Source organism: Oncorhynchus mykiss, chromosome 9 (assembly GCF_057628025.1).
Source record: "Oncorhynchus mykiss isolate SJ-2025 chromosome 9, ASM5762802v1, whole genome shotgun sequence".
Lineage (NCBI taxonomy): Eukaryota > Metazoa > Chordata > Actinopteri > Salmoniformes > Salmonidae > Oncorhynchus > Oncorhynchus mykiss.
The window spans coordinates 70,351,694-70,364,598 of record NC_143030.1 but is presented as its reverse complement, the minus strand read 5'-3'; the positions used below and the strand labels follow the sequence as shown (position 1 = coordinate 70,364,598).

The 12,905-nt window shown below is 48.0% G+C and overlaps 1 protein-coding gene across 3 annotated transcripts in view; it reads right to left on the bottom strand.

Moving 5' to 3' along the window:
- LOC110531237 (low-density lipoprotein receptor-related protein 1) overlaps positions 1–12,905 on the bottom strand; it is a 247,203-nt gene that overhangs the window by 108,831 nt on the left and 125,467 nt on the right. For all 3 annotated transcript variants that reach the window (XM_036988705.2, XM_036988706.2, XM_090185209.1), the window contains exons 22-25: positions 8,049–8,231; positions 6,272–6,469; positions 5,872–6,117; positions 5,146–5,343 (exon numbers count right to left, since the gene is read on the bottom strand). In XM_036988705.2, the coding sequence (XP_036844600.2) occupies positions 5,146–5,343; positions 5,872–6,117; positions 6,272–6,469; positions 8,049–8,231 (825 nt within the window). The remainder of the gene's footprint in view (positions 1–5,145; positions 5,344–5,871; positions 6,118–6,271; positions 6,470–8,048; positions 8,232–12,905) is intronic.

The window sequence follows — 12,905 nt, the reverse complement described above, 5'->3', positions numbered from 1 at the left end:
TTGGGGACTTCTAGTGGAAGGTTTCTAGTTGGGGTCTTCTAGCGGAAAGTTTCTAGTTGGGGACTTCTAGCGGGAAGTTTCTAGTTGGGGACTTCTAGCGGAAAGCTTCTAGTTGGAGACTTCTAGCGGAAAGTTTCTAGTTGGGGACTTCTAGTGGAAGGTTTCTAGTTGGGGACTTCTAGCGGAAGGTTTCTAGTTGGGGACTTCTAGCGGAAAGCTTCTAGTTGGGGACTTCTAGTGGAAAGTTTCTAGTTGGGGACTTCTAGCGGAAAGCTTCTAGTTGGGGACTTCTAGCGGAAAGCTTCTAGTTGGGGACTTCTAGCGGAAAGTTTCTAGTTGGGGACTTCTAGCGGAAAGCTTCTAGTTGGAGACTTCTAGCGGAAAGTTTCTAGTTGGGGACTTCTAGCGGAAAGCTTCTAGTTGGGGACTTCTAGCGGAAAGCTTCTAGTTGGAGACTTCTAGCGGAAAGTTTCTAGTTGGGGAATTCTAGTGGAAGGTTTCTAGTTGGGGACTTCTAGCGGAAAGTTTCTAGTTGGGGACTTCTAGCGGAAAGCTTTTAGTTGGGGACTTCTAGTGGAAGGTTTCTAGTTGGGGACTTCTAGTGGAAGGTTTCTAGTTGGGGACTTCTAGCGGAAAGTTTCTAGTTGGGGACTTCTAGCGGAAAGCTTTTAGTTGGGGACTTCTAGTGGAAGGTTTCTAGTTGGGGACTTCTAGTGGAGAGTTTGTAGTTGGGGACTTCTAGTGGGAGGTTGGCTGGGATGAGGGGCCACACTGCAGAGGTAACACACACAGAGATATGCATACATGCACAGGTGCACACACACACATGGGCACACACACACAGTCTTGTACAACTAACCTTGTGGGGACACACAATTCAGTCCCATTCAAAATCCTATTATCCCTAACCTTAACCCTAAAACTAACCCTAACATTAATTCTAACCTTAACTGACTTCTGGTCCCATCAATAATAGTTAAACACAAACACACACACACACACACACACGCGCGCGCGCGTGCGCACACACACACCTCCATCTCCCCATGTGCACTTGTGCAGCTATCCCTCTGTTCCCAGTAAAGCCTGGGACCTCAATGAAAGCTAAGCAGTAATGGTGTACAGCTGATGATACTGTGGAGTCCTTCACATGGCCTTCCAACAGTCATTAGAGCATTAGAGGGAGAGGGCCTCTCACAGCTTGGTTGTTGTTATACTGCGGAATCCACAGTTGGCTCTTTTGTTTGTTGTTGGCAGTACACAGTGACCATGTTTGCACCACAGTTTAGAAGCTGCTGAATTGCTGAATCGTCTTCAGTCAGAAGCAGCATGGACTGATGTATGGCTTGGACGCAATGTCTCGTAGGAGGGTTGTTTTTAGGAGGGGTGGGAACAGGGTGTGTAGTGTAGTGTCCCCTAGCTACCCCACAGTGTGTGTCTGTGTGTGTGTGTGTGTGTGTGTGTGTGTGTGTGTGTGTGTGTGTGTGAACAGGAAGTGGCTCGGGTGGTTGTTGTCCTTGATTATTTTTATGGCCTTCCTGTGACATTGGGTGGTGTAGGTGTCCTGGAGGGCAGGTAGTTTCCCCCGGTGATACGTTGTGCAGACCTCATTACCCTCTGGAGAGCCTTACGGTTGTGGGCGGAACAATTGCCGTAACAGGTGGTGATACAGCCCGACAGGATGCTCTCGATTGTGCATCTGTAAAAGTTTGTAAGTGTTTTTGGTGACAAGCCAAATTTCTTCAGCCTCCTGAGGTTGAAGAGGCACTGTTGCACCTTCTTCACCACGCTGTCTGTGTGGGTGGGCCAATTCAGTTTGTCCGTGATGTGTACATCGAGGAACTTACATCTTTCCACCTTCTCCACTATTGTCCTGTCGATGTGGATAGGGGCGCGCTACCTCTGCTGTTTCCTGAAGTCCACGATCATCTCCTTTGTTTTGTTGACGTTGAGTGTGAGGTTATTTTCTTGACACCACACTCCGAGGGCCCTCACCTCCTCCTTGTAGGCCGTCTTGTTGTTGTTGGTAATCAAGCCTACCACTGTAGTGTCGTCTGCAAACTTAATGATTGAGTTGGAAGCGTGCATGGCCACGCAGTCATGGGTGAACAGGGAGCACAGGGCTGAGAACGCACCCTTGTGGGGCCCCTGTGTTGAGGATCAGCGGGGTGGAGATGTTGTTTCCTACCCTCACCACCTGGGGGTGGCCCGTCAGGAAATCCAGGACCCAGTTGCACAGGGCGGGGTCGAGACCCAGGGTCTCAAGCTTAATGACGAGTTTAGAGGGTACTATGGTGTTAAATGCTGAGGTGTAGTCGATGAACAGCATTCTTACATACTGTAGGTATTCCTCTTGTCCAGATGGGTTAGGGCAGTGTGCAGTGGGATTGCGATTGCGCCATCTGTGGACCTATTGGGGCGGTAAGCAAATTGGAGTGGGTCTAGGGTGTCAGGTAAGGTTTAGGTGATATGATCCTTGACTAGTCTCAAAGCACTTCATGATGACGGAAGTGAGTCGATAGTCGATTAGCTCAGTTAACTTAGCTTTCTTAGGAACAGGAACAATGGTGGCCCTCTTGAAGCATGTGGGAAGATCAGACTGGGATAGGGATTGATTGAATATGTCTGTAAACACACCAGCCAGCTGGTCTGCGCATGCTCTGAGGACGTGGCTAGGGATGCCGTCTGGGCCGTCAGCCTTGCGAGGTTTAACACGTTTAAATGTTTTACTCACGTTGGCTGCGGTGAAGGAGAACCTGCAGGTTTTGGTAGCGGGCCGTGTCGGTGGCACTGTATTGTCCTCAAAGCGAGCAAAGAAGTTGTTTAGTTTCTCTGGGAGCAAGACATCGGGGTTCGTGACGGGGCTGGTTTTTTTTGTAGTCCGTGATTAACTGTAGACCCTGCGTGTCTAAGCCGTTGAATTGCAACTCTACTTTGTCTCTATACTGAAGCTTAGCTTGTTTGATTGCCTTGCGGAGGGAATAGCTACACTGTTTGTATTCGGTCATGTTTCAAGTCGCCTTGCACTGATTAAAAGTAGTGGTTCACGCTTTCAGTTTTGCTCGAATGCTGCCATCAATCCACGGTTTCTGGTTGGGGAAGGTTTTAATAGTAGCCGTGGGAACAACGTCACCGATGCACTTGCTAATAAACTCGCTCACCGAATCAGCATATACATCAATGTTGTTGTTCTATGTTCTATGTTGGCTGATGCAAAACCAGGCAGACAAGTAGAGCTTTGGCCATGCTAGTGATGGGGTTTCCAGAATATATTCTGCCACTACCCTTGTCTCTTTGTGATATGTCATAAAGTAGTCATAGAGTGTTATTGTCCCAGAAAGGGGAAATTGGCTGCAGCATAATAGAATAAAAAAACATACACTAGAAAAGACACAGAATCACCCAAAATATAAAGAGATGCTTAAACCATCACTTCCCTCCTAACCCTCAACTCCTCCTAACCTAAACCTCCCTCCTAAGCCTCACCTCACCTCTCCTAACCCAAACCTCCCTCCTAACCCTCACCTCTCCTAACCCTCTCCTCCTTCCTAACCCTCTCCTCACCTCTCCTAACCCAAACCTCCCTCCTAACCCTCACCTCTCCTAACCCTCTCCTCCTTCCTAACCCTCACCTCACCTCTCCTAACCCAATCCTCCCTCCTAACCCTCACCTCTTCCTAACCCTCTCCTCCTTCCTAACCCTGACCTCTCCTATTCCAAACCTCCCTCCTAACCCTCACCTCTTCCTAACCCTCTCCTCCTTCCTAACCCTAACCCTCACCTCTCCTAACCCTCACCTCTTCCAAACCCTCTCCTCCCTCCTAACCCTCACCTCGCTCCTAAACCTCACCTCGCTCCTAAACCTTACCTCTTCCTAACCCTCACCTCCCTGCTAACCCTCAAATCTTCCTAACCCTCTCCTCCTTCCTAACCCTCACCTCTTCCTAACCCTCACCTCTTCCAACCCTCTCCTTCCCCCTAACCCTCACCTCCCTCTTAACCCTCACCTCTCCTAACCCTCACCTCTTCCTAACCCCCACTTCTTCCTAACCCTCACCTCCCTTCTAACCCTCACCTCACCTCTCCTAACCCTCATCTTCCTAACACTCACCTCTTCCTAACCCTCAACTCCCTCCTAACCCTCACCTCTGCCTAACCCCCACCTCCCTCCTAACCCTCACCTCTTCCTAACCCTCACCTCCCTCCTAACATCACCTCCCTCCTAACCCTCATCTCGTTCCTAACCATCACCTCCCTCCCAACCCTCTCCTCCCTCACAACCCTCTCCTCCCTCCTAACCCTTACCTCTTCCTAACCCTTACCTCCCTCCTAACTCTCAAATCTTCCTAACCCTCTCCTCCCCCTAACCCTCACCTCCCTCCAAACCCTCACCTCCCTCCAAACCCTCACCTCCCTCTTAACCCTCACCTCTCCTAACCCTTACCTCTTCCTAACCCTCACCTCTTCCTAACCCTAACCTCTTCCTAACCCTCACCTCCCTCCTAACCCTCACCTCACCTCTCCTCCCTAACACTCACCTCTTCTTAACCCTCAACTCCCCCCTAACCCTCACCTCTTCCTAACCCTCACCTCTTCCTAACCCTCACCCCCCTCCTAACATCACCTCTCTTCTTAACCCTCAACTCCCTCCTAACCCTCACCTCTTCCTAACCCTCACCTCTTCCTAACCCTCACATCCCTCCTAACATCACCTCCCTCCTAACCCTCACCTCCCTCCTAACCCTCACCTCCCTCCCTCCCAACCCTCACCTCCCTCCCAACCCTCACCTCCCTCCTAACCCTCACCTCTTCCTAACCCTCACCTCTTCCTAATCCTCACCTCCCTCCCAACCCTCACCTCCTCCCAACCCTCATCTCCACCTAAACCTCACCTCCTCCCAACCCTCACCTCCCTCCTAAAACAGAAGATAGAGCTTTTGACACAGCCAGAACAATCTTCTACCATTATCCTTTTAATTTCTTTAATAATAAGTCACAGTAGTTATCTTCTTATTAGATCTTTAAGAACGCAGGACATTTCTTTATGTTTTCTCTCTCCATTAATGTGTTGTATTGACATGGATGTCAGTTTGTATTGACTGCTATGTGAGTGTTAAAAGCTGGATAAAATGGAGACTGCCTCACCTCCATTGTCGGACAGTTTCCCGCGATAGATCTTGTCCTCCACCACGTCAGTCCAGTAGAGGGTGTTCTGGCTGAGGTGGAAGTCCAGAGCGATGGTGTTCCTCAGGTTAGGCACCAACACGCTGAACTCTCCCTTGTGGAGGTCAATACGACGGATCTCATGGCGGTTGGAGAAGATGATGAACGGCTTGAAAGGATCTGAGGGGAGACGTTCTTCTAGGTCAGGATGTATAGTGAGACAGGAAACACTCAGGGCCCAATCATAATCACTGAGAGACCGGGTAGTACTTCTGAGTAATACTGTAGCTTAGCCAAAGAGCAATATTTAGCAGAACTTCTCTACACCACACATTCAATCATTATTTTCTCCATCTGATGTGTCCCAAACCATCTCTTTTCTATTTCTCCACTACCTGACCCTGTTTCCCTCTCTGTTTCCCTCCTCCCCTCTCCCCTTCTCTTCTCTTCTCTCCTCTCCCCAAACCCCCCATCACCTGATCCCTACCCTACCCATTACCTTACCCCCCTCCCATTCTTCCTCCTCTCCTATTCTTCCTCCTCTCCCATTCTTCCTCTTCTACCATTCTACCTCCTCTCCCATTCTTCCTCTTCTACCATTCTTCCTCCTCTCCCATTCTGCCTCTTCTACCATTCTTCCTCCTCTCCCATTCTTCCTCCTCTCCCATTCTTCCTCTTCTACCATTCTTCCTCCTCTCCCCTTCTCACCAGTGCTCTTGCAGCTCTCCATATCTGTCTCCAGCTCCCAGCCCTCGTAGCAAGAACACTTGACACTGCTCTTCTCCTGCTCACACTTCTGGCTGCACTTGAGGTGCTTGGCACAGAGGTTCATGATGTTGCAGGTCTTGTTGTCGGCACCCAGCTCCATGCCCAGGGGGCAGGAACACATGAAGCCTTCCCCAGGGATGATGGAGCAGTTGTGGCTACAGCCGCCGTTGTCTATGGAGCACAGGTCTGTGAAGGGTAGAGAAATAGAGAGCGAGAGAGAGGGGGGGGGGGGGGTAATCAATTAGATGAGACGTTAGATGCAATTCCTACCTTGACTGAGGTGGTAGGGTTATGGGTAGGGAGAGTGAGTAAGTGAAAGTGTGAGACAGTGTATTCTTACCACAGAGTTTCTCGTCGGAACCATCAGGGCAGTCGTCAGTGCCGTCACACAGCTTCTCAGCGGGCAGACAGACAGAAGCGTTGGTGGCACAGACGTGGTGGGACAGTTTACATACCAACGCCTCACAGTTGTCCTCATCAGAACTGTCCTCACAGTCACTGTCACCATCACATACCCAGGCCTTACTGATACACCGAGCTGGGGACAGAAGTCACGTCTTACGAATACAACAGACTGAGTGGATACCCAGACAACATCACACCTAGGCCTTACATATACAACAGGCTGAGGAGATAACCAGACAACATCACATCTAGGCCTTACATATACAACAGGCTGAGGAGATAACCAACCAACATCACACCTAGGCCTTACATATACAACAGGCTGAGGAGATAACCAGACAACATCACACCAAGGCCTTACATATACAACAGGCTGAGGAGATAACCAGAAAACATCACATCTAGGCCTTACATATACAACAGGCTGAGGAGATAACCAGACAACATCACACCTAGGCCTTACATATACAACAGACTGAGGAGATAACCAGACAACATCACATCTAGGCCTTACAAATACTCCAGGCTGAGGAGATAACCAGACAACATCACATACCCAGGCCTTACTGATACACCGAGCTGGGGACAGAAGTCAAGTCTTACATATACAACAGACTGAGTGGATACCCAGACAACACCACACCTAGGCCTTACATATACAACAGGCTGAGGAGATAACCAGACAACATCACACCTAGGCCTTACATATACAACAGGCTGAGGAGATAACCAGACAACATCACATCTAGGCCTTACATATACAACAGGCTGAGGAGATAACCAGACAACATCACATCTAGGCCTTACAAATACTCCAGGCTGAGGAGAACCAGACAACATCACAGCTAGGCCTTATTGATACAACAGGCTGAGGAGATAACCAGACAACATCACATCTAGGCCTTACAAATACTCCAGGCTGAGGAGATAACCAGACAACATCACATCTAGGCCTTATTGATACAACAGGCTGAGGAGATAACCAAACAACATCACACCCAGGCCTTATTGATACAACAGGCTGAGGGACAATGAAACACCATGACAACATGAAAAGAGACAACAATCTGGTAAGTTCAACTCTTAATAGAGAAACATAGATGTGCCCTTGAGATGGTTTGTGATGGCTGATATGGCATGCTGTGACTGCTGCTATTAAATAAATCTAAATAACTACAGTGATTCAGTCTGTTTGTGAGTGCTGCTGGCCGTGTTAATCCCCTGTGTATCCAGGGGTCACGCATGAGTCAACCAAGGGATCCAAGGGTCAAACATTGCCATCCTCGTTTTCAGAGAGCAGATGGTTGTCATATTCTTCACTGCAAGCCCCTTGAGATAACAAGCTCTCTTAAGTGTGTGTGTGTGTGTGTGTGTGTGTGTGTGTGTGTGTGTGTGTGTGTGTGTGTGTGTGTGTGTGTGTGTGTGTGTGTGTGTGTGTGTGTGTGTGTGTGTGTGTGTGTGTGTCCGCCCAGACAATACTTGCCCTAAGACATGGCTATTATTTACGGCATGTCACTGACTAATCTCATGAGGACAGAAAAGACCATGGCACACACCAGAGCATGAACACACTTCCTGAATCCTAACTGACTGATCTGACTAGAACACTAAAGGTCAAACACTCAGTTAGCCAATAGCAAAGAGGAAGAGACAGGAAGATAGCGTGGTTAGCCAATTGCACTTGAGGGCTGAAAAGGCCACCACACACTCACCAGAGTTCCGGCAGCTGAACTTGACGGCTGGGTCACACATGTGTGTCACTCCCTCACAGTCGTTCTCATCACTCAGATCCATGCAGTCTGTGTCCCCGTCGCAGCGCCAGCGCATGGGGATGCACAGGCTGTCCATGCGACACTGGAACTCATCCACGTGGCAACCACCTGGAGGACGCGTTGCTAGGGAGATACAGGGAGAGAGATCCGAGTTCCATTCACATTTTTACATATGAGTCATTTAGCAGACGCTATTATCCAGGGTGACTTACAGTTAGTGCATTCATCTAAAGACAACCACATATCACAGTAGTAGCCAATAGCAGAGTTAGCCAATAGCAGAGTTAGCCAATAGCATAGGGGAATAGAGCATGGTCAGCAACAACTTAAGAGATAATCGAGTGAGAGAGAGAGAGATGGTTGTGAGGTCTGGGGTCCACTCACCAATCAATAATTCACAAAATGGGACAAACACCAAATTGAGACTCTGCATGCAGAATTCTGCAAATATATCCTCTGTGTACAACGTAAAACACCAAATAACGCATGCAGAGCAGAATTAGGCCGATACCCGCTAATGATCAAAATCCAGAAAAGACCTGTAAAATTCTACAACCACCTAAAAGGAAGCGATTCCCAAACCTTCCATAACAAAGCCATCACCTACAGAGAGATGAACCTGGAGAAGAGTCCCCTAAGCAAGCTGGTCCTGGGGCTCTGTTCACAAACACAAACACACCCCACAGAGCCCCAAACAGAGAGTACACAGTGGCAGAATACCTGACCACTGTGACTGACCCAAACTTAAGGAAAGCTTTGACTATGTACAGACTTAGTGAGCATAGCCTTGCTATTGAGAAAGGCTGCCGTAGACAGACATGGCTCTCAAGAGAAGACAGGCTATGTGCACACTGCCCACAAAATGAGGTGGAAACTGAGCTGCACTTCCTAACCTCCTGTCCAACGTATGACCATATTAGAGATACATATTTCCCTCAGATTAAACAGATCCACAATGAATTCGAAAACAAATCCAATTTTGATAAACTCCCATATCTAGTGGGGGAAATTCCACAGTGTGCCATCACAGCAGCAAGATTTGTGACCTGTTGCCACAAGAAAAGGGCAACCAGTGAAGAACAAACACCATTGTAAATACAACCCATATTTATGCTTATTTATTTTCCCTTGTGTATATATATATATATATATGTATAATATGACATTTGTAATGTCTTTATTGTTTTGACATTTCTGTATGTGTAAGGTTTACTGTTAATTTGTATTGTTTATTTCACTTTTGTATATTATCTACCTCACTTGCTTTGGCAATGTTAACACATGTTTCCCATGCCAATAAAGCCCCTTGAATTGAATTGAATTGAGAGAGAGAGCGAGAGAGAGAGAGAGAGAGAGAGAGAGAGAGAGAGAGAGAGAGAGAGCAAGAGAGACAGAGAGAGAGAGAGAGAGACAGAGAGAGAGCAAGAGAGACAGAGAGAGAGACAGAGAGAGAGCAAGAGAGACAGAGAGAGAGAGAGTGGGAGAGAGAGAGAGAGAGAGAGAGAGAGAGAGAGAGAGAGAGAGAGAGAGAGAGAGAGAGCGAGAGAGAGAGAGAGTGGGAGAGAGAGAGAGAGAGAGAGAGAGAGAGAGAGAGCGAGAGAGAGAGAGAGTGACAGAGCATTTATGAACAGCAGTGTCTACCCAGAGAGTGACCCCTTAACAAAACTGGCCCAAAAGCACAAGATTGAAATGAACACAAGTGATCTGGCCCCAATGGCAAAATGTTGACAGCTGCAGGTGAATAATAAAAACGCATACTGTACATCAACTATTGGCGGATTGAGTTCAAAGGTCAGAGAAAGATGGAATGCTACCGAACATTGGAAAGAGACTTGAATTTAGCTGAATACTTAACCTTTGTAAATGACCTCAAACAAAGAAAAACCTTAACCAACTTTAACCATTCAATAATAGAGGCAAAAACTTTCATAACACACAACTCCATTAAATATGGCAACCTAAGCCAGTTAGTCATTGACATGTAGGTCTGCAGGGTTAGACTGGGTTAAGTCTCCAAATGGTTCTCTGTAAAAAACAAACAATGATGAACTGTTCTGTTCTGTTCTCACAGACATCAACGCCTGATGTTAGAGGAAGATTAAGGACATCATTAAGGAAGTGGAATAATGAAATCCCTCCATGGCAAGGGTCAGTAGTTGGCATAGAAGGGTCAGTAGTTGGCATAGATGGGTCAGTAGTTGGCATAGATGGGTCAGTAGTTGGCATAGAAGGGTCAGTAGTTGGCATAGATGGGTCAGTAGTTGGCATAGAAGGGTCAGTAGTTGACATAGATGGGTCAGTAGTTGGCATAGATGGGTCAGTAGTTGGCATAGAAGGGTCAGTAGTTGACATAGATGGGTCAGTAGTTGGCATAGAAGGGTCAGTAGTTGGCATAGATGGGTCAGTAGTTGGCATAGAAGAGTCAGTAGTTGGCATAGAAGGGTCCGCAGTTGACATAGATGGGTCAGTAGTTGGCATAGAAGGGTCAGTAGTTGACATAGATGGGTCAGTAGTTGGCATAGAAGAGTCAGTAGTTGGCATAGAAGAGTCAGTAGTTGGCATAGAAGGGTCCGCAGTTGACATAGATGGGTCAGTAGTTGGCATAGAAGGGTCAGTAGTTGACATAGATGGGTCAGTAGTTGGCATAGATGGGTCAGTAGTTGGCATAGAAGGGTCAGTAGTTGACATAGATGGGTCAGTAGTTGGCATAGAAGGGTCAGTAGTTGGCATAGATGGGTCAGTATTTGACATAGATGGGTCAGTAGTTGGCATAGATGGGTCAGTAGTTGGCATAGATGGGTCAGTAGTTGGCATAGATAGGTCAGTAGTTGGCATAGATCGGTCAGCAGTTGACATAGATGGGTCAGTAGTTGACATTGATGGGTCAGTAGATGACATAGATGGGCCAGTAGTTGACAAAGGACACAATATATGAGAGAAGGGAACTGGGGAAGGCAATAGTATTGCTTTTCTTCCCTTACTAATGACTTCCAGAGGGGTCGGTATGCATGCACACGCACACGCACGCACACACACACACACACACACACACACACACACACAGACACAGACACAGACACACACACACAGACAGACACACACACACTAAGCACAGATCTCTCAGTTGGCCAGGAGTCCATGCTGGTCTCATTGCTTCGTGCTGGATTCATAGACAGACATATGCATGAGCACACACACGTGCACACAAACACACATACGGCCAACATCTAAGCAATCAACTCCTATCTCAAATCCAAACTGTGCTGAAGAAAAAAAGAGAGAGAGTGTTAGAAAGAGTGCGAGCGAGAGAGAGAGAGAGAGAGAGAGAGAGAGAGAGAGAGAGAGACAGAGAGAGAGAGAGAGAGAGAGAGACAGAGAGAGAGAGAGAGAGAGAGAGAGAGAGAGAGAGAGAGAGAGAGAGACAGAGACAGAGACAGAGAGACAGAGAGAGACAGAGAGAGAGAGAGACAGAGAGTTAGAGAGAGACAGTTAGAGAGCGAGTGACATAGTTAAAGAGTGTGTGTGTGTGTGTGTGTGTGTGAGAGAGTTAGAGTCAGAGAGAGAGAGAGAGAGAGAGAGAGAGAGAGAGAGAGAGAGAGAGAGACAGAGAGAGAGAGAGAGGGAGAGAGAGAGAGAGAGAGAGACAGAGACAGAGAGACAGAGAGAGACAGAGAGAGAGAGAGACAGAGAGAGACAGAGAGTTAGAGAGAGACAGTTAGAGAGCGAGTGACATAGTTAAAGAGTGTGTGTGTGTGTGTGTGTGTGTGAGAGAGTTAGAGTCAGAGAGAGAGAGAGAGAGAGAGAGAGAGGGGGGGGCTTTGGAAGCTCTGCCTGGCCTCCTCTGAACTCCGCCACAGCCTCACAGCAGTCATTACCAGTTAGTCATTACCAGTTAGTCATTACCAGTTAGTCATTACCGGTTAGTCATTACCGGTTAGTCGTTACCAGTTAGTCATTACCAGTAAGTCATTACCAGTAAGTCATTACCAGTTAGTCATTACTGGTATGTCATTACCAGTAAGTCATTACCAGTTACTCATTGCTGGTTAGTCATTACCGGTTGGTCATTACCGAGTCATTATCAGTTAGTCATTACCGGTTAGTCATGACAAGTGAAATAGCCCTCTAACCTCTAACACCCCTGGCCAGCTCTTTCAACTCCAGCCTTTACCACCCCTGGCCAGCTCTTTCAACGCCAGCCTTTAACACCGCTGGTCAGCTCTTTCAACGCCAGCCTTTAACACCGCTGGTCAGCTCTTTCAACGCCAGCCTTTAACACCGCTGGTCAGCTCTTTCAACGCCAGCCTTTAACACCGCTGGTCAGCTCTTTCAACGCCAGCCTTTACCACCCCTGGCCAGCTCTTTCAACTCAAGCCTTTACCACCCCTGGCCAGCTCTTTCAACTCAAGCCTTTACCACCCCTGGCCAGCTCTTTCAGCTCCAGCCTTTACCACCCCTGGCCAGCTCTTTCAACGCCAGCCTTTAACACCCCTGGCCAGCTCTTTCAACGCCAGCCTTTACCACCCCTGGCCAGCTCTTTCAACACCAGCCTTTAACACCCCTGGCCAGCTCTTTCAACGCCAGCCTTTAACACCGCTGGTCAGCTCTTTCAACGCCAGCCTTTAACACCGCTGGTCAGCTCTTTCAACGCCAGCCTTTAACACCGCTGGTCAGCTCTTTCAACTCCAGCCTTTAACACCGCTGGTCAGCTCTTTCAACGCCAGCCTTTAACACCGCTGGTCAGCTCTTTCAACGCCAGCCTTTAACACCGCTGGTCAGCTCTTTCAACGCCAGCCT